We start from the raw sequence: 27,848 nt of genomic DNA on the forward strand, positions 1-27,848 counted from the left end.
CCAGCTCTAACATCAAGGAACCAATGATGTCAGTCTTTACTGATGATCAATGTGAAGTACTGCAGATAAATGTCAAATGGGCTTTTAAAATTGTACTGTAAGAGGGGTTAAGGGTTATACCTTAAGAGGGTGGCTATGGTCAATGTACCAGCTTCTTTTGACAGGATTTATGATTGCCTTCAATATTGCTACACTCATAAGCATTTTTGTTGTGGTTGTAAATAATCCATTAACATAATGGAAGCCTTCATCAGTTCCCAATAAATGTTGGAGGTAATGTAGCTGTTTGCTTCTCTGTTGAATAACTTGGCAGCTTTGAGCAGTTATATTTCCAATGGAGCTATCTGAGAGAGAACCTGATGGACGGCTTTAAATTGGAGCATTATTTGAGCATACTACCCATACCTATTCTTATCCTACCAATAGCTGAGAGGTGGAGTACACCCTGAAATGCCAGTTTATCCCAGAGATAGACACAACTGTGGACACATTTACTGTAACCTCCAAAGACAATCACCAGATTATCTGCAGGCCTATGTTTGGACTGCAACAATAAAAGCAGCAATCAACGCATAAAACAACTCATTTTGGTTGACAGATAAACTGCAGAAGAACTGCCAACACAGCCATTAGTGTCAGTTTCCTGTTTTAAGATCCAATTACAGATCCAGTCCACATTTTTGGACATCCGAAAGACCCTTAAAATGTGACACAAGACCTTTTTTTCTTTCTGTCTGATGTGCGGTCAAACTAAGGTTTTCCTGTTTTGGGTCAGTCATATGTACCTTTGGGTTGTGTACATTACCTGTTCTCAGGTGTTTATTTAAATTAAGTTGTAAGGACCAAATTGGGCTAAATGGGACCAACTGAAGGCTAAAAAGCTTTGACTAGACTCTACATTTAATTCTGTTTGCCTGTTTTGTCTCTTGCTTAGTAAACTATTTAAAGACTGTTTTAGCTACTAAATTTGAACTGTCTGACATACTCTGATTTCTAAACCTCAGTTGGTAGTTTTTATTTTGTTTGGTTAAACCTGTCATTATCCTTGGAACTTGGGGTTCATCACTTTGATTTTAAGGTTTTTTTGACAATTCAACTTTTTTGCTTTTCTCATTTATCTAGGGTTTAGTCATGTTCTGTTTTCCTGTGATCACCTTGTTCTGTTGCCTCTATATAGGCCTTTTCGCAGCTGCTTCCCATTATTTTAATTGGTCTCACCTACTCCATGTACCAGTAATCACTCCCTCACTGTGTTCTCACCGGCTTCTTTCAGTCATTGTCAGATCTTCCTGTTGCCATGTCTCACTTTGCGTGTCTTGCTGTTTCTTTCTCTAATAAACTTCCATCATTGTGATACTGCCTGCCTCCGGTTGGGTTCAATTAAAGAAACTAAACACAGAAAAACACACAAATTATCTTTGAGCATCCATAAAACTATAGTGTTTTTGTCATCGATGTGAATTTTCTAATAAGAATTAGCATAGTGTATCATTGCCAATGATATAATGTAACCATTCATGGTCTGACTAATTTTCTTTCTCTTGACACTGACAGCATCTGTGTTACTGGTGTTGCGTCAGGGAGAGTTCTGGCAGGGACGCGTTTGAGTAATATTTATACTGGCATAGTTTAACTCGATGATGGCCGACGCCGGTTGCTCCAAATCCCTCGTTAACCGGACCGCAGTGACAGTTGGTGGCAGCGTCTGTCACGACCACCAAACTGTCACAGAGTTGAGGAACAGAGAGAGAGACGCGATATCCGGAAGGAGCAAGACCGAAAAGGTGAGCAGACAATTCACTGCACAATGAAGCAGGAAAAGAAAAAGATGAAAGGCTGTCTTGAGTAAAATTAAAGAGGATGGCTGCAAAGGGAAATAGAAGTACAAAAATGTTCTGGAGTGGGAGGAATTGAACAAGCTGAAAAGTGAATAAAACAGGTTGAAACTTTGAATCCCTGATCTTGAAATCAGAGGGGGGAATGACATTAGCAGAAGCTATGACTTCTTTTTATCTCTTATCCTCATTATTAGTCTCATTCTTTATTGGAAACATCAAATTATATTCAACACTGTCAGGATGGGATCACGGTGTTTTACCTCCTGACATGTTACATCATGATTTGCATTCTTTTCCCAAACTTAAAAGCTACTTGAGATGCACAAAATGCAAATGTCTTTTATTCAGAGACAGCCTTAAATTCCACCCTGGTCCTGCAGCTGATTGATTTCCAGTTCAGCATAAGTGGGATTTAAAAGCCAATACCATTCATTCTTAAACTGCAAGGAGAGCTTTATCCCATTCAACAGAAGGTTTTTAGAAAATCCATGCCATTTAGTTCAAAATGCAGATCACTTAGCAAGGAAGTGTGGTCTTAATAATCTGGGCTGTTGCTGTTCTGGGACGTAGCTTCCAATTAGGGAGGCTGCAGACCTTAAACCTTTGAATTTCATTGTAGTAAAGCCAAAAATAAGAACAGTTCTGCCTCGCCTGAATCCCCTTCCCATAATCCCCGGAGTCTATTCTCTCCGGCCGGGCTGCAGCCACTGACCTCTCCTTTGTGACTGAATTAATCCATAGGCGGAGATAATGGCCGTGTCACAGCCTACGGCAGGATGTGGCAGGAGGATAATCAATCCACCACCATGAGACTTGAATCCCCACGGCAATGATCGCCCCTCCACCAAGAAGGGAAATAAATACAAGTGCATCTTTTATTCAGGATGCATAAAACGAGAGTTAACGATTGCAGCCTTTGAAGCTGAAGATGGGATCACACTTCAATGAATAAGTTTTTACTTTTACAGGATATACCTTAACATTTAAACTGTTAGAGGAGATAATGTGCCCTTCACTGTATTTTTGCACCTTTCTATAAAATGGAAGTCCATGTCTGGTGCAAATCTAAGAGCTCTAATCCCACTAAGAGCACCATACCATAAGCATGGTGCTGGCAGCAGTATGCTGTGGGGATGCTTTTATTGGCAGGTACTGGGTAACTGGTCAAAACTACAGGAACGGAGAACTGTGCTAAACAGAGAGATTCTAGAAGAAAACCTGCTTGAGGTTTATAAAGGTAACAACCATCTCACACTGGAAAAATACTGGAAAACCTTTCATGGAGTTTAAACTACATAAAGAAATAATTATTCTTTAAAATAATCTACCCCAATGATTTTCCAATTTATGTTACTTTTTTAAGTTGATCTGACTGTCGAGAATCTTCAAGCTAGTAACTCATGACTTCCTGTTTCCCTGGGTAAAAACATGGTCCAGTTCCCCTTGCTACTCTTCAAAATGGGAAAGACAAGAGAACATGCCATTCAGGCACATATTTGTGGGCCAACATAAGCAGCTAAACAAGTTTAAGCCTAAATGGTGTCTGTTGTTTGATTTTTGGTTTGTTTTTGACAAGTAAACCAGCTGGTCTATAAACACTTTTATGTCTTTAAAGTTGTTTTTCAGAACAAATCTTGCAAGTGCTCAAGCCTATCAAATAGATTTTTATTAATTAGAGCACAGCACAGAGTTGTTCTCTTCAGCCGAAATGACAGAAAATCAATGCCGTTCTAAAAACGATGCACATCAGTTTGTAGGAAATTCATGTTTCTTGTTGCTCCTGGGCTGTGTCAGGTTTTTTTTCCATGTTCTCCTTTTATTTTCTGTGTGACATTTACTTCCAGTATTTGCTGGTGTTAAATTTAACTCATTGGTCTCTGTACCCGTGACATGTTCAGTGTGCCAGTGGCAGCACCATGAGCCCAAAGCATGATCGATCTACTCCGTGTGGAATCGCTTGAGGTGTTTTTTTCTGTATGGAAATCTACAGTTTTCTCATCTGCTTGAAGTGCATTTGTCTAAAGGATTTCTCTTGAAAATACTTTTTTTTCTTTATAAGTTTTTGTCTGAGATGTTGCTTTTTGGTGAAGGTTGTTCTATAGTCTGCAGCCATTTATTCTTGCTGAAGGTTTCCTGCTCTCAAGTAAAATGTCTGAATTGCCACAATTAAAATCGAGTAGACATTAGTCCTAGTTTAAAAAAAATACTGCAAACGGTGACTACAGGTCTTTGAGGAAGCTTGAGGAGTCAATGGTTCAGTTTCTAATTTGCCAACAGCAAATAGTGATGTGAAAAACTCAGGACAATCTATGGAGACCCTTGTGTGATTTTAGTCATATTTGGACAAATAGTAAGACATTTTTTAAATTTTCTGTGGAAAACAAAATGAATTTCTGATAAGAATTACATTTATTCCCACCTAAAATGACACATGAGATGGACTACTGTTCATTTAAAAGTGCATGTCTGCTATTTGGGTATAGGGTGTTCCAACTTTTTCCTGAGTTGGGGAACAGATTTGTTTAATAAGTAAAATAAAACATGTTTTTGTTGTTTAAGAGCAAGTAAAAAAATGAGGTTAGACAAAAATATGTGAACACTTTTTGATATATAACTGAATGTTCAGTGGGGTGTCCTCTAATTTTTTTCAATGCTGTAATCACTGCGATTCTAATTTAAATCATTCAGCCCAACTCATTTTCTGTTTTTTTGTTTTTTTTTGCCGCATTATGAACCTAGAATTATCTCCGGCTACAAATAGTATGTGTTAAAAATAAATGTGATTTTTTTTTTTTTTCTGCATAACATTATAGATGTTCTGTTTTTTGCAAAGTAAAATCAGAAGCCTGACAAGTTGTTACTGGCTAAATTAGCTGTGTGATCTCCTTCAGTAGCAAGTCTGCAGTGGGCTGTTCACTTTACAGACAGACACTGTTAACTCGCTCAGCTTGTTTCTGATGTGTGTTTCGTATTGATTTCCTTAAAAAGAACGATGAGTGTTGCCATTCTGGCAGCCAAGCCTTAGCTCTCTTCTCTTTTTCACCTGTTAAACAAGAGGAAATGTAGAAAAATGTCCCTCCTTTAACCATTGTACACAGCTCACTGACAGCTTGCAGCCACAGGTGGGAGAGGAAGCCCCCAAAAAAAACATAAAATATGTTAAAATTGGTAACCAGCCCATGCCTTCTTCATGTTTTTTCCCTGTAAACCTACAACATAGTCCATCTTTCCTTTTCTTCTAATATTAGGCAACCAAAGTTAGTCGATAACATGCTAGGATAAGTTGAATTATGTTCCCATTTTTTGTTTTTTGGATGTTACAGGACTCATTTGTGTTGTACAGTTGTATTCAGGGCAGCCTGACTGGCAGAATTACATATTGTCAAAGTGTGTCTGAGTGGCATGCTGGGACTAAATAATAGCCTCTTGTTTTTTTTTATCAAACAGCGAGCGGCTCCTAGCCGGAGATGAAAGCTAAATTGAGCATATTTTAGCCCCAAGACAGACAAATTGCATGTCCTTGCTTTGTGTTGAACAGTGTGAACAGCGCTGTTATATAATATTTAAACTACTTTTAAACACAAAGGAAGATTTAATGTTAGCGCAAGGTGAAAATTGGCAGGGGTGGGATTTATTTTTAACCTCTGATCCAGGTGAAAGAGAGGGAATTTAGCAGTCTCCACTAGCTTACAAGCAAGGTCATACTGTTTTAAAAGGAAAGCATGCAGAATCTGAACAAATAAGGAGTCTGTTTGCAGCAGAGTGTGTACAAATGTCTGACCATGGTCACACTTGAAAATCTGTGAGAGAAAAATGTGTCCACAGTAGCTGTTAGGGTCAGCCTTGGCTTTTACTTCAGTTCCCTTCTGAGGCCCGCCACAAAAGCTTTTAATTATTGAGCATGTGATTATTCAGATAGAGCACAAATACACACTGCCACAGCACTAATGGGCTGTTGATAGAGATGCTGCTCCCGCTGTGGCATCTTAGTAGAACCAACCAACAGTAAGCACAATAATATTGTCATGTTACAGCCACACACTCTGATGCATTTTATTGGGATTTTATTTGATAAACCAACACAAAATGTTGCATACGCCGTTTTTGTTCTTGATTTATTCATATTAGAACTCAAACACACCAAAATGTACCATCCCACATCCCCCCGCCTCCACAGCATTATACTACCACCACCATGTTTCACCATGCTTAGGGTAACATGTAGTGTAAAAGCCTGAAAATAATCTGACACTCTGATTTGGTCTATCATAAAAAAATACCAACTAAATACATTGAGGTTAAAACCACAATGTGTCAAAATGTGTGTAGGAGGCAGCCCAAGATTTAAAAACAGGGACAGTTAGCCTTAACCCTGTTGCTGATACATTTTTATTCACTCTAGTTTTTTTTTTTACTGCAAAACAAAATCCTTCACCTCCCTTATAACAGCGTACAGTAATGCATAAAAGTATACAGAGCTGTTTTATATAATATAGCAGTTATAATACCATGCATCTTGAAAAATGAGGAAAAGATGGATTTCTTATATATATATATATAAATTTTTTTTTATTATTTACAATGAATATATTCTAAAATTAAAGGATTTTCCACAACAGTTAGCGAGAAAACAGCGGAACTGTCTGGACCTGAACTTTAACCATTCATTTATCCTGAAACCAACCTGTTACACTGCTTATTGAGGGCTTCATGTGTAATTTTTGCTGTCATAAGTGTTAATTTCCCCTGTTTTTATTTTACTACGGACACCCTTTCACACTGGCAATTCATATTATAACCTGTGTGCTCCTTGCTGCAACAAAACCTGGACCTTCGCTCTCCCTCAACCTATGACTCTCCTCTCAGTAAAAATCAAATGCTGCCTCCAAGGCCTCAAGTTTTTATTACTAAATCACTCTTTACCAGACACTATCGAGTGACCTCCTCCCAAACCTGGGTTCGTCTACTTAGAGAAAACCATCGAGTAACCAGCTGAGCACACTCTGCCACCTTCCTACAAGATCAATATGCAGCGTTGCGCTTATATTTGAATGCCTGGTTATTCACAAGTTCTCACAGATCATCATAAGTAAACATCTCGCCTGGAGTTCATTGTCTCGAAACTCGGGCTCCAGACTATTATTGATTTGACTGTTGCATTTCAGGACTACTAACAGAAAATGAGACTCAGCAGCAGCATTTTTCAGAGGCAGACATCAAACATGCCTTCAGTCACTCTTGTGAACAATCTCCTTTTGTGGCAAATGACAATCAGTGATTGTATTTTAATTTAAAAAAAAGATTTTCCTTTGACCTTTTGACCTTAACAAGGACTTTTAGGAGGCAGCACTAGCATCTTAACCCAATCTTTAGGCATCTATTTTTAACCAATGTAGAAAAGAATCGATCGCGATTAAAAAAGAATTACTCCACTAATTAGATGTATTTATTCTGTTTGTGCTGATTTAGATATGCTTCAGTTTTTGCAACAACTTTGCTCTGCTTACGTGCTGTTCAGCAGCACATTATCTGCAGCAAAGGCCAGGCATGAGGTTATATGAGAAAATATATGCCAGCCAAATATAACGACAGTACTAAATTATTTATATCATGTCTTTTCTGTCATTGTGTGGTTGCAAAACAATGATGGGAGCCCCAAAAGTTGATGTTTGCAAGTTAAATTTTATCCAGGTATGCCACGGTTTCTAAGTTATGGTTTGGTTATTCCTCAAATTTAATGTCCTGCTGTTTCTTTATAAAGCGATGCCAAGGAAACAGCTGGAGTGAGCAGAGTTTTCTCTGCCTGTATGGATGAGATTCGGATTTCTTCCATAAATATATGTCAAATAAAACCTAATTCATATCTGCTAGTCTGCTCTACTGCAAATCCTGTGTGACACATACTTTATAATCTGTACATGTCCAGCTAGGGTCTGTCAGGGGTCTCTGCAGACGTCCACATGCAGATTAGGTTTTTGTTACTGCGTTGGCCCTTCGAATGATTTTGTGGTGTACCCGACTGCAGTTCAAGAATCTAAAAATCTGGCCCTCAGCTAATGTAGCTGATGCAGATGGACAGTTTTTGATTAGATTTTTAATGACCAATTTATATCTCATTAAATAGAAAATTCTAGGTAGAACAAATGTATTTTTCTTTTATTGTTTTTTTTTTTTTTGGCTTTCATTTTAATATAGCAGGCAAGGCCACACAAATCAATCGACTTTTCACTCAAAAACAGATTTGAGCTCACCCATCCATCCATCCATTGTCTTCTGCTTATCCAGGGTCGGGTCGCGGGGGCATCAGCCTAACCAGAGAGTCCCAGAAAGGCGTTTCCAGGCCAGCCGAGAAACATAGCCCCTCCACCGTGTCCTGGGTCTTCCTCTGGGCCTCTTCCCGGTGGGACGTGCCCGGAACACCTCACCAGGGAGGCCCGAGCCACCTCAACTGGTTCCTTTTGACGTAGATAAACAGCGGCTCTACTCTGAGTCCCTCCCGGATGACTGAGCTTCTCACCCTATTTCTAAGGGAGAGCCCAGACAGCCTGCGGAGGAAACTCATTTCGGCCACTTGTATCGGTGATCTCGTTCTTTCGGTCATGACCCAAAGTTCATGACCATAGATGAGGGTGGGAACGTAGATCGACCGGTAAATCGAGAACTTAACTTTTTGACTCAGCTCTGTCTTCTCCGTGTGGAGCTGGTCCAATGTTCCACAGCCAGGATGAAAACCACACTGCTCTTCCTAAAGCCGAGGTTCGCCTATCCGACGGACCCTCCTCTCCAGAACCTCCGAATATACCTTACCAGGGAGGCTTAAGAGTGTGACTCCCCTATAGTTGGAACACACTCTACGATCCCCCTTTTTGAATAAGGGGACCACCACCCCAGTCTGCCAATCCAGTGGAACTGCCCCCGATGTCCACGCGATGTTACAGACTCGCGTTAGCCAACAAAACCCTACAACATCCAGAGCCTTGAGGAACTCCAGGCGAATCTCATCCACCCTTACCACTCAGCCTTACCACTGAGGAGCCTTTTAATCACCTCGGTGACCTCAGCACCAGAGATTGGAGAGCCTTCGCCAAGGTCCCCAGGCTCTGCTTCCTCAGGGGAAGACATGCTGGTGGGACTGAGGTGGTCTTGGAAGTACTCTGCCCACTGACCCACAATGTCTCGAGTTGAGGTCAACAGCACACCCTCCCCACTGTAAACGGTGTTGATGGGGTACCTATTCACCTCCCTGAGATGCCAGATGGTAGACCAGAATCCCCTCGAAGGCATACGGAAGACGTTTTCCATGGCCTTTCCAAACTCCTCCCACACCCGAGTTTTTGCCTCAGCAACCACCCGAGCCACATGCCGCTTGGACTAACCCCCTAACCCTAACCCACTCACCAGTGTGCCCCACCTCCAGGCCTAGATCCAGAGTAGGGCCACAGTGACCTGCGTCCGGGCGAGGGAACACTATGTCCATTTGTGGCAATCATCATAAGGGGTCTTTGGGCTGCACTTTGTCTGATCCCTCACCTAGGACCTGTTTGCCTTGGGTGACCCTACCACAGGCATAAAACCCTCGAAAACACAGCTCCTAGGATCATTGGGACACTCAAACCCCTCCACCACGATAAGGTGGCAGCCCAGGGACGGGACTAGAGCTCACCCATTCATTGAACTTGGCTTTTGAATAGAAATAATTAGACCCAAAATGTTAGGAGACTGCCCTTTTTTAGATCTATATAATTTTTGCTTCATTAAAATATTGCATGCTTAATTTATTGGTTGGCAGGTAAAAAAAACTCCGATTAAAATTATTTAACATTCTTAATTGTAAAAAGAAATACGCCCCCAAGTAGTAGGTCGTTTGGTAGGTACATTAATACCCTCAGCCAGAGGGTGGCGCCAAACACATGAAAGCTAAGCAAAATGAAGGGACAGTAATGAGCAGAAGAAAGGCACTACCACGCAGCTTGTTTTAAAGCAGTACAGTGAGGAGACATCTTCCTTTTTCTACTGTGGATAATGTGTCTCTCAGGGACGATAATGATGTAAAAACGGTCTTTATATTTTGCTGAGAAGTCACTTTATTCTGTTTACCTTCCATTCTTTTTTTCTTCCTCCGGAAAGACGTGTATAAACTAGTGCATTATCGCCCTCTATGCATAAGTAATGAAAACTGCATATTACTCAGTGGGGCGCTGTTAAGCGGAGGTTAAAATAGCATGAACTCCGTGTTCGCATAAAAAATTTGTCCGGGACTTTTGCAGGGTTACATGGAAAATGCTTTGCTGCTTCTCTGGTCAGCTTGTCTGCAAGAAATAAGCCCCTTGGAGTTATCTTAACGGCAGTAGCTTCGTCCATATATGAATAAACACTGAGAGGAAACAAGTTAGCGTTAGCTTGATGCTGTTTCTGTGAACTCATCACTTAGCAAAGATCCTCGGAAAGCGACATGCGTGTTTACTGTAGACTTTTATTAGTCGTTTGTGCACGGCTAAATACGGCGACAGATTATTAGGGTCACTTGCAGAATAAAATAAATTGTTATAATTACACTTTTTATGTTTAAAATGAAAAATTAAAATGTGTGTTAATATAGGCCGTGTGACACTGGTGCAACCATTTCTATCACTGTTCCGTCAGATTTAAGAAAATAATAAAAGGTTATATATCTTTGTATACAAATGTGTGTAAATATCAGGTTTCCACTGTGAATTAAGTGAGCTGAATGAATTATAACATGCTGCAGCCTGAGAGGAGAGTATTGATGTCAGGAAAAAAATGGGAGCAGAAAAGGAAGGGCGGCAGAGATAAGAAAAATAAAACTAATAGATTAGACACAGGACTCAGAGCCCAGATAGTCAAAGCTCCTGCCTGATACCCTGTGAAGCATGATTCTGTTTTTGAAAAGGGAATGCGGATAACGGTATTATCTGTCACCGATGTGTACGGGCCCTATTTTTCTCTGTGTTTCCATAAATATGAGCCCAATATCCAAGAAAATGTGATTTATTCTGTCACAGTGTGAGGCTCCAGTTTATTCATAATCTGGAATAGAAATCATTTCTATTGATTGAGGATAAGGAAGACAGAGGTTGTGAGAAAACACCAGGGATATACTGCAGTCTGTTTGTTTAAAAGGTACTGTGGGACATCCATGAGTATTTGCGGGGTTGCAGTATATGCATACATACTCACCTGTGTGTGTTTGTAGTACACAACGATCTTATCCTCCACAACTTCTCTCTGTTGCTTCTGTCACGTTTGGCTTCAATGAGCTCTGATTGCAAGGTAGCATGTAAGAGCCTGAAATGGAGGCCTTGTCTGTTTACCCTCCTTATTTCTATCATAGCAGATGATTGCATTACCACTTGAAACTCAGCTATTTTCCCTCTGGTACCTCATCTGCCCTTTGACTCAGACTTCACTGTGTGTCAGGCTTTCTGTGCTTTTATGGATTCATTCATGGGCCTTCGTTAAAGGGGATGCCATTGTTGGGCGATGCGTGTCAGAAATCTGTTTGCCTCCTGTTATGTAACTGGAAAATAACATGTTATTGTTGCAGAAGCCTGTTGGTTTCCTGGGTAAATAGGTTCTGTATTTTCAGCACAGGACAACACTCATCGATGGCATCAATCTACCTGCATCCTTTATTCTTGTTCTGATGACAGCAGGAGAAACCCAAAGTCCTCAAGATGTTTTCATAATTCTCCAAAAATGTTTTTTTTAAATTATTGTTTGTACTAAAAATTAGGTGTAGGGTTTTTAATCTGGGGACATATTAAATGAAAATACTTCAAGAAATTACACTTCAGAGTGATAATTTTGCCTTTCGCTGTTGTTTCCCAGCCAACATGTACGTATAGGCTCAGAAGTGTTGGAAATAGGCTGAATAATGGGCCCCAGGTGGGATTATCCACAGGTTACATAACGACTCCATGTTAACTGCCTCTGTAGGTTTGATCTGATTTACCCATTACACATTTAAGACCTAAATAGTGGTCACCCCATCTAGACCTTAGCTGGGTCAACCCAAGCAGGCAACAAACAAGACGAGCCCATTCTGAGCCAAGGCCCACTTAGTCCCCATCCGGCCTGAGCCGGCCTGTATTTAAAAAGTATTTAACATTGAGTGAAAATCAGACCAAATTTAAAATAATAAAAAAATAATAAAATTAGCTTAAATTCCAGGGAAGAATTTAGCAATTTAAAACAAAAAAATGTAAACAACCAGTTGTGTTTTTTTTGTTTTGTTTTTACCAAAACCTGAACAGACGTAAAGTCTTGAACCATTTCTCATTTTTGAGAGATTTTGCTTCCATGAGACCAGGTTTTCTTGTAATCATTTGATCTGGATCCAGTCGGTACTTCTCTGTGCTCTATGGGGGTGTTTAAAGTATTTATTTGGACTTTGGATGCTTTTTCATTCATTTTCTCTCAGTTTATTGTACAGTGTATCAAAATATTGTTAAAATTAGCAAATGTGAGTCAAATGAAGATGAGTCGGGGCTTGCTACTGCAGAAGAAAAACATCTGAAACAAAATGTTGGACCACTGAAAATGTATCCATGTGCTGTTTAGTGTCTGCACTCAGTATCTGTTTGGGGCTCTTTTTGCATGAATTACTGCATCATGGAGAAGATCAGCCTATGGTTCTGCTGAGGTGTCCCAGGTTGCTTTCACCTTGACCTTCAGCTCATCTGCATTGTTAGATCTGGTGTCATCTTCCCTCCAGAATACTCCATAGGATCTCTGTGGGCTTTAGGTCAGACCAGTTTGTTTGCCTATCAAACAGTGATACCATAGTCATTAAAGAAGCTATCAGTACTCCTGGCAGTGTACCAAGTCCTTCTGGAAAATGAAATCAGGATCTCCATAAAGCTTCTTAACAGAAGGATACATGCAGCACTGTAAAAACTTTGGACTCGACTCACTGTCTGTGGAAACTTCCCACTGGACTTCTAGCAACGTGGATTTTGGGCCTTCCCGCTCTTCCTCCAGACTCTGGGACCTTAATGTCCAAATGAAATGCAAACTCACCGTGATCTGAAAAGTGGCCTTTGGACCACAGAGCAACAGTCCAGTAAAGTTTTCCTCAGCCCAGTTAAGACGCTTCCAACATCTCTGGTTCTCATGTCCTCATATGTCTGTGTGTGGTGGTTCTTGAAGCTCTGACCCGAGCTGCAGTCCATGGCATTTTGAGCCGCCCTGGTCAACAATTCACCTCAATGCTGTGTTTATCCCTATTACTTGTGTTTTTTTTTTTCTACCACACGTTTTTCTTCCACTCAACTTCCCATCAATTCTGTTGAATACAGCAGTGTTAACATCCTACCTCTTCAGCAATGATGTTTTGTGGCTTGTCCTCCTTGTGGGGGAATGTCTATCTGACAACCTTCAAGTCAACAGTCTTAGCCATAAATAGTTTTATCATAACATAACATTTCTGTGTTATAGATTTTTTTTATTGGTCTTTTGTTATATTCTAACTTTCTGAAAAACTGGATTTGGGGGTTCTAGTAGCTGTAAGCCATAATCATTTATCACAGAATTCAGTTCAGTTTATTTATATAGCGCCAATTCACAACACGTGTTGTCTCAAGGCACTTCACAAAAGTCAGGTTCATATATTCCATTTAATCCTAACCATTGAACAGTGCAGTCAGATTCAGTTATTTATTCAAATTGGATAAAAAGTTTTTCTGTCTAAGGAAACCCAGCAGATTGCATCCAGTCAGTGACTTGCAGCATTCACTCCTCCTGGATGAGCAGGTAGAGACAGTGGACAGTACCTGGCGTTGACTTTGCAGCAATCCCTCATACTGAGCATGCGTGTAGCGACAGTGGAGAGGAAAAACTCCCTTTTAACAGGAAGAAACCTCCAGCAGAACCAGGCTCAGTGTGAGCGGCCATCTGCCATGACCGACAGAGCAGAGACACAAAGAGAACAAAGAAGCACTGATCCAGGAGTACTTTCTATGGGAAGGAAAAGTAAATGTTAATGGATGTTGCTCCTTTAGTTGTTTCATCTACAAAGAACAAATAAACTCTGAGCCAGTTTTCAAGGTTAGAGTCTGAAAAAGAGCACATATAATTAATTACAGTAAAACTCAGTCAGTAGCTATATCTAGGAGAGAGAAAGGGTTAAACACTGAAAGACAGGGCTATGTGGATCATCGGTAGAAGGTGAGCATTAAGTTGTTGCCAGCAGAAGCTTGGACGATGCTCCTCTCCAGAAAGGTGTCACAGGTAGACACAGAGTCAGGCCAGATGTAGCTTCTAGGAAGAGAATAGAGAGAGAAACAATGTTAAAAGCTGAAATAACAGCAAATAATGCAAAATTGGAGAGTAGTGTGAGAATGTAGCGAAGAGGGTGAAAGTGGTCATTATGTCCTCCAGCAGCCTAAGCCTATAGCAGCATAACAGATAGTTTCAGTTTCAGTTTATTTATTTATATAGCACTTATTTACGACAATGTCGTCTCAAGGCACCCCTCATAGGGTCCCACTGATGGTCATTGTTATACTCAAAACCACAGGGATTGGGATACCTCCCTCTGTCAGACTGATTATAACCATTGGAAAAGAGAAGGGGTCATACAGGTAGCAGAAATGGTAAAAGCTATTGATATGGGTTTCTTTTATGAATCTATATGATTTGAGTTTAATTTTTTCGATGATTTTCTGATTCTTTTGATTACAACTGTAGTATATTGACTCATTTATTTTGATGATTCAGTTTAACAAATGTTTGAGGTTTAAACCCATCTGTGTAACGTCCTAATATAAGTACTTGTCCATATTTAGCTGAAGAAGCCGTTGTAGAGCTCGTTGGGTTTATCCTTCATCTGTCGGGTCTGTCTTTACAGCCTCAGACTGTTTTTCAAGTACTTTGAAGCTTTCATGTAAAATTGTTATCCAATCTGTGGGAATAATGTGAAAAGTATGAACTCATTCACTTGTTTGAATAGAAGTTTGTTTGCTTCCATTAAAAATATGTTTCATTGACAGGCTCTGCATCATGGGGCACTGCAATCTGATACAAAGAGACACAAAAGCCAAAGAAAAAGCATCCTGCCTGTAAATGAAATTTATCCTGGAGAATTTGTCATGTCGACTGAGCACAATTATATGGGAGCAGCTCCAGCTTGTGCAGGATGAACGTAGATATGAACTGCGTGGTTATTAAAAAGGGGATAAGGAAACATGAGGAAGATGGGCAAAACCTATAATTTTAGCCACCTGCTAGATAAGATCAAGCTGCCTCTCCATACTAATTAGAAAAGGATTCCACATCTGTCTGAAAGCACACATCTGTGTATTTGCACGTCGCTGCATGAGGTCCATCAAGGCCTCTGCAGCTTAGAGCTTAAGAGGCTTAAGTAGGCAGACATAAATCGCAAAGCAGCTGGAAAGTGGAAAGCAGAGATACAGAGAAGGTGTGCGGGAGAGTGGGAAGATAATAGGTAGCTGTGGCTTGTATTTGAGACTGTGCACGTGGTCTGGTACTGTATGTCGGTTCAATTGGACATGGTTGGCTGAGTAGAGCCAGCTTTCTCGCTCACTCCACTTTCCTCTGCAGCATGCAAGCAGGCTTGGTTTGTGGAGGGACGGAACTATGAAGGTGGGCCCTGGCAGTGCATCGCCATTTTCACAAATATGCCAGAATTATGAGAGGAGATCACGGCTGAAAACAAGAAATTACTTTGTACCCCTCTCCTGATGAAAGTTCCTGACTTTGTTTCTCATCTGTTCTTGAATTTCTTTAGATTAAAGGTTCTGTAGCCTACTTCATTTTCTCAGACAGGTTCTATTTAAGTCAGTTCGCTATTTCTCCAATACTTTTGTTGCATTAAAAGTGGTGAAACTTCATTTCAACATCATTTTACCCACAGAAAATGATGTCGTACCCACAGGACGTTACCTAGTGTGTCTTTTTGCTGCACAACACCTCTGTGAAACGTAGCTGTCAGAAATGCTGACTGCTGAGTGTTTCTGAAGCTAATTTCATCCTGCAAATTATTCCTGCCGATGTAACACCTCTGAAGAAATGCATGGGACACACAAGTTCAGCTGAATACAAAACACAGTAATTAGCATTTTATCTGTTGCCTTTGCTTGCTCTTTGTCTGCTTGTTCTTTTGCTTGTCTTTGTATGACTCTCTGTCTTCAGGTTTCAAGGGAAGAATTCCCTTTCTTTCCTTCACAGAATCACACACAATTAAAGCAGAGTGTTTTTGGCCCCGGGGCCAGGTGCTCTGTGTGTGTAGAGCATTCACCCTCCTCTCCACCCACACACTTAAAAAATAAAGGGATTCAGCACACATGCACCTTCCCACACTTTATGTACAAACACACAACGGCTGCTTCTCTTTGGTGCATTTTATTTAGCTTTGGCTTTAATTGAGCTTTTTTATGGAAAAAAATGGATTATGTTTTCACACACCTCTCTCCATGGCAGCTGATTGGACACTTCTTCCTTGTCAGTTAAGTTTTTGGATGTAGCCTGCTGCTAAAAATGACTTGTTTTTATTTAACCACACCAATGTTAGGCATGGCTGGTGGCATAATGTTGCATTGAGTGTAAAAAGCACCTGGATAATACGTGTTTTCAACATAAATTCTCAAGCCCGGGTTGTTTTTCAGACATAAAGAAGTGACAATTTCCCCAAGTTAAAATGTTTTGAAAAATGATCAGATTAGATAATAAATTGGCCCTTCAGGTGATACTTTCAGTCATATTTGAGAAGCTTAGATCTTTATCATCAGTCACTCCAAGCAATGGGTAGGTAACTGTTTCATTCACATAAGAAATATTTCTAAACCAAGAGTATTTGTGTCAAAACAATAACTACAGATCAATACTCATTGTTTTAATTCTTTGCAATAGACCTTTCTACCTGTCTTAATGAAACGGATCTTCATCGTCTCCAGATGATGGAAAACTCTGCAGTGAGACTTCTAATGTAAACCAGTAGAAAGACACACACGACTCCTGTAGGAATATCTCAACACTGGTTTCCAGTTAATCTCAGCATTCTGTATAAAATCTTGGTGTTTACCTTCAGGGCTTTTCAAGCTCCTACTGGGGGGAAAATAAATATTTGATGCAAGTTTTCTCACAAACAACAGAGAGGTCTGTAATTTTCAGGTAACCTTCGAGACTGTGGTCCCAGTTCTGTTGAGGTTGTTGACCAGGTCCTCCCGTGTAGTTCTCGGCTGATCCCATCGGGCTGAACCTTTCTTATAATTGCGCCAACAGTTGTTGCCTTCTCACCAAGCTGCTTGCCTATTGTCCTGTAGTCCATCCCAGCCTTGTGCAGGTCTACTATTTTGTCCCTGGTGTCCTTAGGCAGGTCTTTGGTTTTGCCCGTGGTGGAGATGTTAAACTATTTCGATGTAAGTAAATAACTTCACATTCAGTCTCATGATCTATAAAAATAAAATGTTCCAAGAATTAATTATTTCCGCCCCCTGAATTTATTACAAATTTAAAACAGCAAAGAAATTATGTTTATATCTTAGATTAGGATTTATTTAGCATCAATAAAATTAATCACACTAAATCAGAAATGCTTATTTTATCATTAGAGGGCTATTTCCTATTGAATTTATTTAGTAAAAAACAAAAAATATCACTGATTTTACTGCTACAATGAAAACAAGGAAACGTCTTCTGAATAAGACATTTGATGTTCACAATAATATCTAAACAAATTAAAAACTTTTACCACTGGTTTTTTTCAGTCTCATGAGTTTCAGTTGGACTGTGTGCTCAATAATAAAACAGACTGGATCACTCCAGTGATGTTTATCAACTCAACTGATGGGAAATCTTACCGCAGCAGCTGTTATTGGTTACTTAGACTAGAAGGATGTTCATTCTCGTTTACTTTATTGGATTTCCTAGTGGTTCCTCAGTTTGCATTTGGACCAATGTTGTGTACCGTCTCCTGGCTTGTGTTGCGTCATTACACCCATACTAATTATGTATTTTAACTTAAGAGCTTTAAGAGTAAACGTCTAAATCAACTAAATAAAATTAAGAATACATATAAAACATATAAAAAACATAGATATCGTGTCGGATAAGGGGTTGTTGATAAGCTGTCTAGGCTTAGAGGTTCGTAAAGGACATTTTCTGTAGCAGTTCTTTAAAAGATGAGATCTCTGTTTTTCTTCATGCAACTATTGGCACAATATTCAGTCTAAAATTATTTAGTACTGGGAAGATTGTGCTAAATTTGCTAATGTAAGTTAAATAGCAAAGTGTCTACATCTGGTGTCAACGTTTCATCGTAGCATCTTGATGCTGACATGTTGGTCAGTATTTTCTGGTTTTAAAAGGATAGATATATCACGTTACCCTATAACATTTTGTGTAAAATTAGACCTTTAAGAACTGTCTACAGGTTTAATTTGTAATTTATTAAGTAAATGTTTTCTAATGTTAAATAAGTAACTATGTGGTAAACATCCTGCTTTTATATATCTCCCCCACTCTGAGATTACACTGATGCTGGAACCATTCGTTTGTAATTATTGTTTAGGAAGCTGAAGTCTAATAGATGATTGAACATCTCTGACACTTTACAAATGGCAATCAATACTTTTGTTTGTGGTCTTATTTCGCTTGTCTCCGGTGCTTCTCAGAGGAGATAATAATTGGAGCTGATAATTGCTACCAGGCTCATAACATATTGACCAGAGCGCCTTAATGAGCTGATTGAACAGAGATGGGCCTTGCCTGGGGAAAAAAATGAAGCAATTAGCACGTCTATATGCGTCCCCTCCTTGTATGACAACGTGAACAAACAAATTCTCACTTGTCATATGTCAGACTCGGTCATACAAAAATCCCAATGCTCAGCTGCAGCAGCAACCTTTAGGATGTGTATTTTAGCTCATATGGGAGTTGAAGGATTAACTTGATTCCATTATTCACACCAATGGCTCAAGTAGCACGAGAAAAAAGCTCAGGCTCATTTTTCCTTGTACCTGCAGGTTCTTGTGAGCAGCTTATTACGCAATCAATCACGCACACAACTAACAGCGGCGAATCAATTAATAATTGAAAACCTTTAAAGTACTTGAAACACTGATTGGAATGTGCCTTAAGTTAGAGGCAGGCAGTGAGGAAGGGCACGGGGTTAAACAGGCCTGATTAATCAAGCTGATAACTGTACTTGGATTAATTTGAAACACAGCATGTCGCTCTCCGCCATACTTCAGACCAACTCAACATAGTTTGAGGATATTAAGTGTTTATATCAGACAGCTGATCACCGTTTTTGGTAAAAATTATATTTTTCTACACTGCTCAAAAAAATAACGGGAAGGCGGCGCTGGTAGTGTAGGGGCGAAAGCGCGCGACCATATACAGAGGCTACAGTCCTCGAATGGCGGCTGTCCCGGGTTCGAGTCCCGGACCCGGCGACATTTACCGAATGTCTCCCCCTCTCTCTACCCCTCTTTCCTCTCTACCTACTGTCAAAAAATGGAAAAATAAAGGCCACTAGTGCCAAAAAAATATCTTTAAAAAAAAATAAATAAAGGGAACACTTAAACAGCACAATGTAACTCCAAGTGAATCAAACTTCTGTGAAATCAAACTGTCCACTTAGGAAGCAACACTGATTGACAATCAGTTTCACATGATATTGTGCAAATGGAAAAAACAACAGGGGGAAATCTTTGGCGATTAGCAAGAAACACTCAATAAAGGAGTGGTTCTGCAGGTGGGGACCACAGACCACTTCTCAGTACCTATGCTTTCTGGCTGATGTTTTGGTCACTTTTGAATGTTGGTGGTGCTTTCACACTCGTGGTAGCATGAGACGGACTCTACAACCCACACAAGTGGCTCAGGTAGTGCAGCTCATCCAGGATGGCACATCAATGCCAGCTGTGGCAAGAAGGTTTGCTGTGTCTGTCAGCGTAGTGTCCAGAGCCTGGAGGCGCTACCAGGAGACAGGCCAGTACACCAGGAGACGTGGAGGAGGCCGTAGGAGGGCAACAACCCAGCAGGACCACTACCTCCACCTTTGTGCAAGGAGGAACAGGAGGAGCACTGCCAGAGCCCTGCAAATTGACCTCCAGCAGGCCACAAATGTGCATGTGTCTGCACAAACGGTTAGAAACTGACTCCATGAGGATGGTATGAGGACCCGACGTCCACAAATGGGGGTTGTGCTCACATCCCAACACCGTGCAGGACGCTTGGCATTTGCCAGAGAAGACCAGGATTGGCAAATTCACCACTGGCGCCCTGTGCTCTTCACAGATGAAAGCAGGTCCACACTGAGTACATGTGACAGACGTGACAGAGTCTGGAGACACCGTGGAGAGCGATCTGCTGCCTGCAACATCCTTCAGCATGACTGGTATGGCAGTGGGTCAGTAAAGGTGTGGGGTGTCATTTCTTTGGAGGGGAGTACAGCCCTCCATGTGCTTGCCAGAGGTAGCCTGACTGCCATTAGGTACCTAGATGAGATCCTCAGACCCCTTGTGAGACCATATGCTGGTGTGGTTGGCCCTGGGTTCCTCCTAATGCAGGACATTGCTAGACCTCATGTGGCTGGAGTGTGTCAGCAGTTCCTGCAAGATGAAGACATTGAAGCTATGGACTGGCCCGCCTGTTCTCCAGACCTGAATCCGATTGAGCACATCTGGGACATCATGTCTCGCTCCATCCACCAACGTCACGATGCACCACAGACTGTCCAGGAGTTGGAGGATGCTTTAGTCCAGGTCTGGAAGGAGATCCCTCAGGAGATCATCCACCGTCTCATCAGGAGCATGCCCAGGCGTTGTAGGGAGGTCATACAGACACATGGAGGCCACACACAATACTGAGCCTCATTTTGACTTGTTTTAAGGACATTACATCAATGTTCGATCAGCCTGTAGTGTGTTTTTCCACTTTGATTTTGTGTGTGACTCCAAATTCAGGCCTCCATTGGTTAATAAATTTGATTTCCATTGATGATTTTTGTGTGATTTTGTTGTCAGCACATTCAACTTTGTACAGAACAAAGTATTCAATGAGAATATTTCATTCATTCAGATCTAGGATGTGTTATTTGAGTGTTCCCCTTATTTTTTTGAGCAGTGTATTTTTCTATATAGAGTAATAAAAAACCAACTGACGCCACAGTGATGACCCGCATTCTGCTGGTTCTGTGTACCTGTATTAATTGAAGGAGGCATGTTAAAAATAACAGCAATGTGGAGTTAAATAGGAGAAGTCGTAAATTCTGAGAAAAACTGGTCATTCCTACGTAAGAACATAGGAACGCTGGATAAATAGAGTTAAATAGGCCAAATCATTCCTGACACTGTTCAGAAGAACAGAATGCTTTGAGGCGACTGTGGCTCAGTAGGAAGAGTAGTCGTCTTGCAATCGGAAGGTTCGATTCCAGCTTCCTCCTGCTGTATGTTGATGTGCCCCTGGGCAAGGCACTTAACCTCAAGTTGCCTACCGATCTGTGTATCGGTGTATGAATGTGTGAGCGTTAGTGAGTGCGATTGGGTGAATGTGGCTCTAGTGTAAAGAGCTTTGAGCGGTCTGTATGACTGGAAAGGCGCTATATAAATTCAGTCCATTTACCATTTAAAAATTCATTAAAGAGGTGGAAACATAATTCAATCCATCAGAATAGTTAAAAAGGTCATGTTGCCTCATTCTGAAAACCTGTCAGGTTATATCCAGAAATGAGAATGAACTGCGGAATATGGTCCAATCGTCCTGCTCTGGGATACCTGTTAACAGGTGTCAGAAGTGGGTCGGCTCCATGCAACAGAAGCAGCTCTGAGAAACACTGGCTATACAGCTAAATATTATTTCAGTGATTCACAGTAAAGGTAAATCATAAAGCATTCATCAGTTTATACGGTAAACATTAGAAGTTTAATTGAAAATGAAGATACTTCTGTTTTTAAACAGCCTAATTCCTTTTTTCTTCTTTCTGTAGATTGTTGACATATTTTATCAATTTTTAATTATGTTTTGATATATTATAAAATGTGCAGTGTTCCCAATGCATTTGTATGTGTGGAAATAAAAGCTATTGTTATTATTTTGAGCTTTATTCAAAGATGTGAAAACTACTTTGTTGTTACATAAGCGTGTAAAGAGCATGAGTGACACTGCTGAACATCTAATGATGTAATATCTCAGTTAGAAAGTGAGCAGATGAATTGATAAAGCAACTCCTGCAATAATGTGTATACAGTAGTGCCAATCTACTGCCCTCTATAGCCATCTTTGTGCCACAGCACATGGCTGCCAGTGATTTCTGGAGAGCAGCTTCAGTGTGTTGCTGCCGTAGGCTACAGCCATCCCTCCTAGAAAAGCAGCAGATAATGATTTCATCATTTCCCCGGTTATTGACAGGTGCCTTGAGCTCAACTATTAAATTCCCAGTGTTGTGAAGCGAATTAACATCCATTAGAATATGATTATTCAGCTAGAGATAGCGAGTGTGTGGTGGGATGTTGATCCTAACGAGGATCGCAACCCCAACTTTAAAAAACGAAGATCTACGGTATGACATGCTCGTCAAATATCCAGCTTTAGACAGCAATGTGGTGTGTCTATACCGCTACATCAGGAGCCTCTGGCCTTAAAGTGACCTTCATCATGCAGAACTGCCAATCATTGCTCTTAAACATCAAGACACATTCTTCACTCTACCAAGCTGTGATTTAAATAGCTCTTTATCTGGATTTCTTCTGCTCTTGTACTACTTATTCACTGTCCCTTTTCAGGGAAAAATACATCCCTGGAACATCTATTGTGTTTCATATTAGTGGCCATTACAGTCATACAGTATATAGAAAAAGTATTTGCTCCCTTACAAATTTGTTCAGCTTTTTTTCTCACATAATTCTTATCATCAAAAACATTTTATATCAGATGAAGGTAACCTGAGTAAATACAGGAAAGCTGTAGTCTTTTTTTCCACTAGCGTCATCCAGGTCTGATTACTGCCAGATCTGTGGAATCAAGAAATTATTTGTACAGCATCTGTCTAGCAACATCAAGTAAGATAAAACATCTCTAAATGCAACACATCATCCCCCGATCTAAAGATATTCAAGAACAGAAGAGAAACAAAGCCACTGATATTTAAGTGAAGCACAGTGAGAACCATTATCCATAAATGGAGGTAACATGGAACAGTGATAAACCATACCAGGAGTGGGCAGCCTACTGGAAAGACCACTTCAGCTTATCCAGGAGGTCACAAAACAGCCCAGAATAACACATAAAGCACTGCAGACATCACTTACCTCAGTTAAAATGCTGGCTTAGATTCTAAGAAATCCAGGAAAACAATCGTAAGTGCTTAAATAGAAGGCAATTGGACTTCTTCTCTTTCTTGAAGACGTTTCATCAAGTCCCCAAAAAGACCTCTAGCCATCAAAACTGAAAAAGCCTTTTGGATCAGAGGTGAAATGTCTTGCAGAAATGTCTTCTACTTAAGCACCTATGATTATCTCAGTGGACATAAAATGCCATCATGAGATCCAAGCTCAAAACCACTTTTGACCAAAAACAACCTAAAAGTCTGTGGACTGATGAGACATAAGGAGACCTGTTTGGAGGGAGTGCATTGTACCTGTTGTGAAACTAACACAGCATCAACTATAAAAAAGCCAGTCATACGTACAGTCAAACATGGTAGAGTTGTGGTAGTGTGATGGTCTGGTGCTGGTTTGCTGGACGACTTGCCTTAATTAAATCTACTCTGTAGCAGAAAATCCTGAAGGAGAATACCCCATCATCAGTTTGTGACCTTAAACTCAAGCTCTTGGGTTACAGACAGACAATGGTCCGAAGCTCACCAGCAAGTCCACAGCTGAACCGATTTAGTTTGTTCTAAACAAAGTTTGGACTTGTGATTGAGATGTTATGGTGTGACCTTTAACATGTTGATCATGCAATTCAAAGATGAATGGGCCAACGTTGCCTCACAGCGATGTGAAAGACGTATTGCCAGTTATCACAATGGTGGTTGCTGCCACAAAGGGGGGTGTAACCCCTTATTAGATTTGCTTACGCTAGGTTGGTTTTTCTGGCTTTGAGTGATGCTATATTATTACATCTGTGTCGGAGAAATACTATTTCACAGCTCTACATGCAGCTAAATGGCCTCCGATTAAGCATTGATGTTGCACAGAAAGATTTATTTTCTCAGTTAAAATCCAAAAGATTCAAAATGTTCTGTCTGACTCTTTTCTCTCCACCAAATAAAACAAAAGTACTATCGACTGCTTTCCTGATTTCTCTCCTCTCTTCTCCAGCCCTTAAAGTCCCCCCACACTTTTGTTCAAATCATGTACCATTGTCACTGCAAACAGCATGACAACAGGACGGATCCAATGCGCTGTGAAAGTTCGTCGTAAACAACCATGCTTCTAATGGACGCCAATCTTTGAGGGCTCTTGGATCGAACAATAACTTGGTCATTTTGAGAAACAGTGCTTCTGAAAGTTGTTAAAATTTAATTAAAGTCAAACTCTTCTTTTCTCCAGTTATGATGTGTAAAACCCTTGTAGTAGCTGCGCCCGTGGGCTGCTTCATAAAAGCTTCTCAGATATATAAAGGCACACTTGTTGCAGAAAAATCAATATATCAAGTAAAAGTACTCTACAAGTAACAGACTTGTTTTCTAGCTGGTTGTGTATTGTCATGGCTGTCAGTTCAGTAAATCGTCTTAGCTGTCGTAACTCTGTTTAACTTTAACTATTGTTACTTTCTTTCTCCTCTTCTACAGCTGCCCTGCAGGTGTCCATATCCTTGAACAAAGTGGAGTTAAGTGTTGGAGAGTCCAAGTTCTTCACCTGCACAGGTATAGATCCCACGCTGCTTAATGTGTGTTGTTTACAGTGCTCTGCAAAAACAAACACGCCTCTTCAACAGGTCTACATTTTGTCTAATAGAAGAAAACAAGGAAAAGGTGGAAGAAAATGTTGCATTGTTTTAAAAACGCTTATTTGAATCTCTTGACATTGAAACTATTGCCCATTGTGGACCTGTGAACCTCAGTTTTCAAGTGTTACCACAGGTTCTCCAGTAGATTTAGGTCTGGACTTTGACTGGGCCGTTATAACCCATGGATATGCTTTGATCTAAATCTGGCTGTATGCTGAGAAAAGCATCCCCACAGCATGATGCTGCCACCACCATGTTTCTGAGTGTAGTTTTTTTTACCTGTTTTGCTTTCTTCTGACCAGAACACCTTATATCATGTTCTGTGTCTCATACATGGCTTGTGGCAAACTGGACTTTTTATTTTCTTATGGCTTTGTTTCAAAAGTGTCTTTCTTCTTGCCACTTTAGCTCTGGTGAAGTGCAGCTTATAGCTGTCCTGTTTACAGATTCTTCCACTTGAGCCATGGATCTCAGCAGCTCCTCCAGAGTAACCATGGGCCTCTTGACTGCTTATCTGATTAATGCTCTCCTTGCCTGGCCTGTCAGTTTAGGTCAGGGGTTAGTAACCCTAAGAGCCATTTAGAGCTACAAAAGCAACATGTCAATAATTTTTTCAATATCTAAATACTAAGAATATTGGTTTAGATTTTTATATTAAAGGAAACCTTTAATTTTATTTCTGTTTTTATGTTTTAAATTATAAGCCACAGTGGAGGCCAGGTCGCAGAGCCCTGGTTTAGGTGGATAGCCATGCCTTGATTGGTTTGCAGATGTGCCATAGTCTCTCCTTTATCCAGTTCTGGATTGAACAGCAGTTGGACATATGCAAAGCTTTGGATAATGATTTATGACCCAGCCCTGCTTTAAACATTTCTACCACCTTCTCCCTGTCCGGTCTGTTGTGTTCCTTGTTCTCCGTGATGCTGATTGTTCTCTAATGTTCTCTAACAGCCCTCACAGAACTGCTGGATTTATACCGAGGTTAATGTAGTCACAGGTGGACTCTGTTCTGTGACTTCTGTTGTCAGGTGTTTGTACTGGTTTGTATTTAGGGGTATCAGAGTAAAGAAGACTGAAAACACATGCATGCACCATTTTTCAGGTTTCTATTTGTAAAAAAAAAAAAAAAAGCATTTTCCTTCCACTTTATTGTGCACTGCTTTCTGTTGGCCCACCACATAAAATCCTCATAAATCGCATTGAAGTTTGTGCTTCTTACATGGCTAAATGTGAAAAATGTTAAAGGTCGTGAATGATTCTGCAAGATACTGTGAGGATTGTGGGCGTGTTTGCTGTCAGAGAAGCAGCAGTGGGTCGTGTTACACCGTCCCATGACCTGTCGCTACGGCTTCTTGTTGTCCCTTTGTGAGCGGCAAGAGAGAGGCAGGCCGGGCCGCCTCCAACTGGTTGCTGTCTCTCTCCTGCCAACCCACTCGACGGGGGGCTAACAATCAAGAGGGTAGAAACGCGCAGGGTGGATCGTACAAGAGTGTTACAGTATACTGAGCACCGTAGAACTGGGGAACGGGTAGAAAAAGGGCAACTGAATAAAACTGGTGACCACTGAACAGAAAAAAAAGACTTTTAATGTGAAAAGTCTGCAGAGAAGAATGGAAAAGCTCTTGAAGCAAACTAAAAAAGAGAGGTAAATAGCCCTCACAGTCAAAGTGTGTCTGTAGAAGTTCTTATGTCACTTTTTCCACCCTGGACAGTGCCACTAAGCTTGACTTTTACCATGCTTGCAGGAAGTTCTGCCAAATGGAGGAAGCTTAAAATGGCAGATCATTTGGAGGCAAAATCTGCAGGAGACTGAAATCAACCTGCCAACAAACAAAAAGTCAAAGTTGTCAAAGGGACTTTTTGGCGGCTTTCAGCTGCAGTCATGTTGCATATGTCAGTCATATATAGAAATAGACAAAGGTTATGCAGTGAATGTGAATGCAGACTTACAGCTTTACTCATGGTGGGTTCGAGCTATGAATTTGGACTGAAGTAACTTTTTCTGATATTTTTATGTTAAGAATAATCATCCAAGGACAATAACATAGATTTTATCTGTGGTTTAACTGAACTTTTAACATTATCTAATTGGGTTCTCCACACCTTTGGTCTCATATGAAGAATCTCATTAAAACTCTAACAAGTGAAAACTGGGTAATAGATTTAGTGCATGAGTTAAAATCATGATGTTACTAATTCTGAACCTTTTGGCTAGATGTTTCCATAACTAGTGTGTAAATTGTACAGATTTGATGGCCTAAACAATGTTAAACAATTTTATTTTACAAAAATAATAAATCTGGATAATGATCAATTAAAAATCTGTTCAAAAGGAGAAATTAATTTCTCCACATTAGGTGATCAATATTACAAAACTTCTCAAAATTTAGGTTTAGGAATCATCAGTCAAATAAGTGCATTTAATCAAGAACATATTTATTATTAATCTCACCAAGGTCTATTTTCTATTGATTTGATTGAGTTTTAACTTCCTAATTTTGGTCTATAATGTAATTTAAGAGGGATTAGTTTTTGTTTCCCAGACTCCTGAGACATGTCAGTTTTCCCATCACCAGAAAAAGCATTGATAGAAGAAACAGAGTGCCTAGTTTGAGGGTCCAGAATCAGCCTGTCGCCTCACTTACAGAACAGAGCTGGACTTTGCTGCACACGGCTCCCAACGAACGAAGTGTGAATGAATGGGACATCAACACAACAGAGTGACTATTTATATCTGTGATTTACACCCTTTGGTAATTCACTACAAAGTTATACTTGAAATAACGGAGGAATAAGATTTTGCGATATTAAAATGCCCCATTATTTCCTGTGAAAATGAAGTCTATCTCACAAAGAAATAAATCTATTGAGATATGTCGTTTGCAATACGTCCTCCATTTTTATTAGTGGGAGCCATTTTCTTTGGATCATTCCCTGCAGTCAGACAAATTTATAAATTCTCTGTTGTCTTTTTAAACTAGCAAGCAAAATATAAATATCAGCTCCCCCCTTCTCCTCTTATTTGTTTCAGTCCAACTCACACAATGTCATGGTCTGAATTAGAAATAATAA

At 40.3% G+C, this 27,848-nt stretch overlaps 1 protein-coding gene across 2 annotated transcripts in view; it reads left to right on the plus strand.

Moving 5' to 3' along the window:
• Positions 1-27,848, plus strand: part of LOC124861374 (neural cell adhesion molecule 2-like) — a 715,631-nt gene that overhangs the window by 543,096 nt on the left and 144,687 nt on the right. For both annotated transcript variants that reach the window (XM_047355064.1, XM_047355063.1), the window contains exon 6: positions 24,619-24,693. In XM_047355064.1, the coding sequence (XP_047211020.1) occupies positions 24,619-24,693 (75 nt within the window). The remainder of the gene's footprint in view (positions 1-24,618; positions 24,694-27,848) is intronic.

The sequence above is a fragment of the Girardinichthys multiradiatus genome, chromosome 24 (genome assembly GCF_021462225.1).
Source record: "Girardinichthys multiradiatus isolate DD_20200921_A chromosome 24, DD_fGirMul_XY1, whole genome shotgun sequence".
Classification (NCBI taxonomy): Eukaryota; Metazoa; Chordata; class Actinopteri; order Cyprinodontiformes; family Goodeidae; genus Girardinichthys; species Girardinichthys multiradiatus.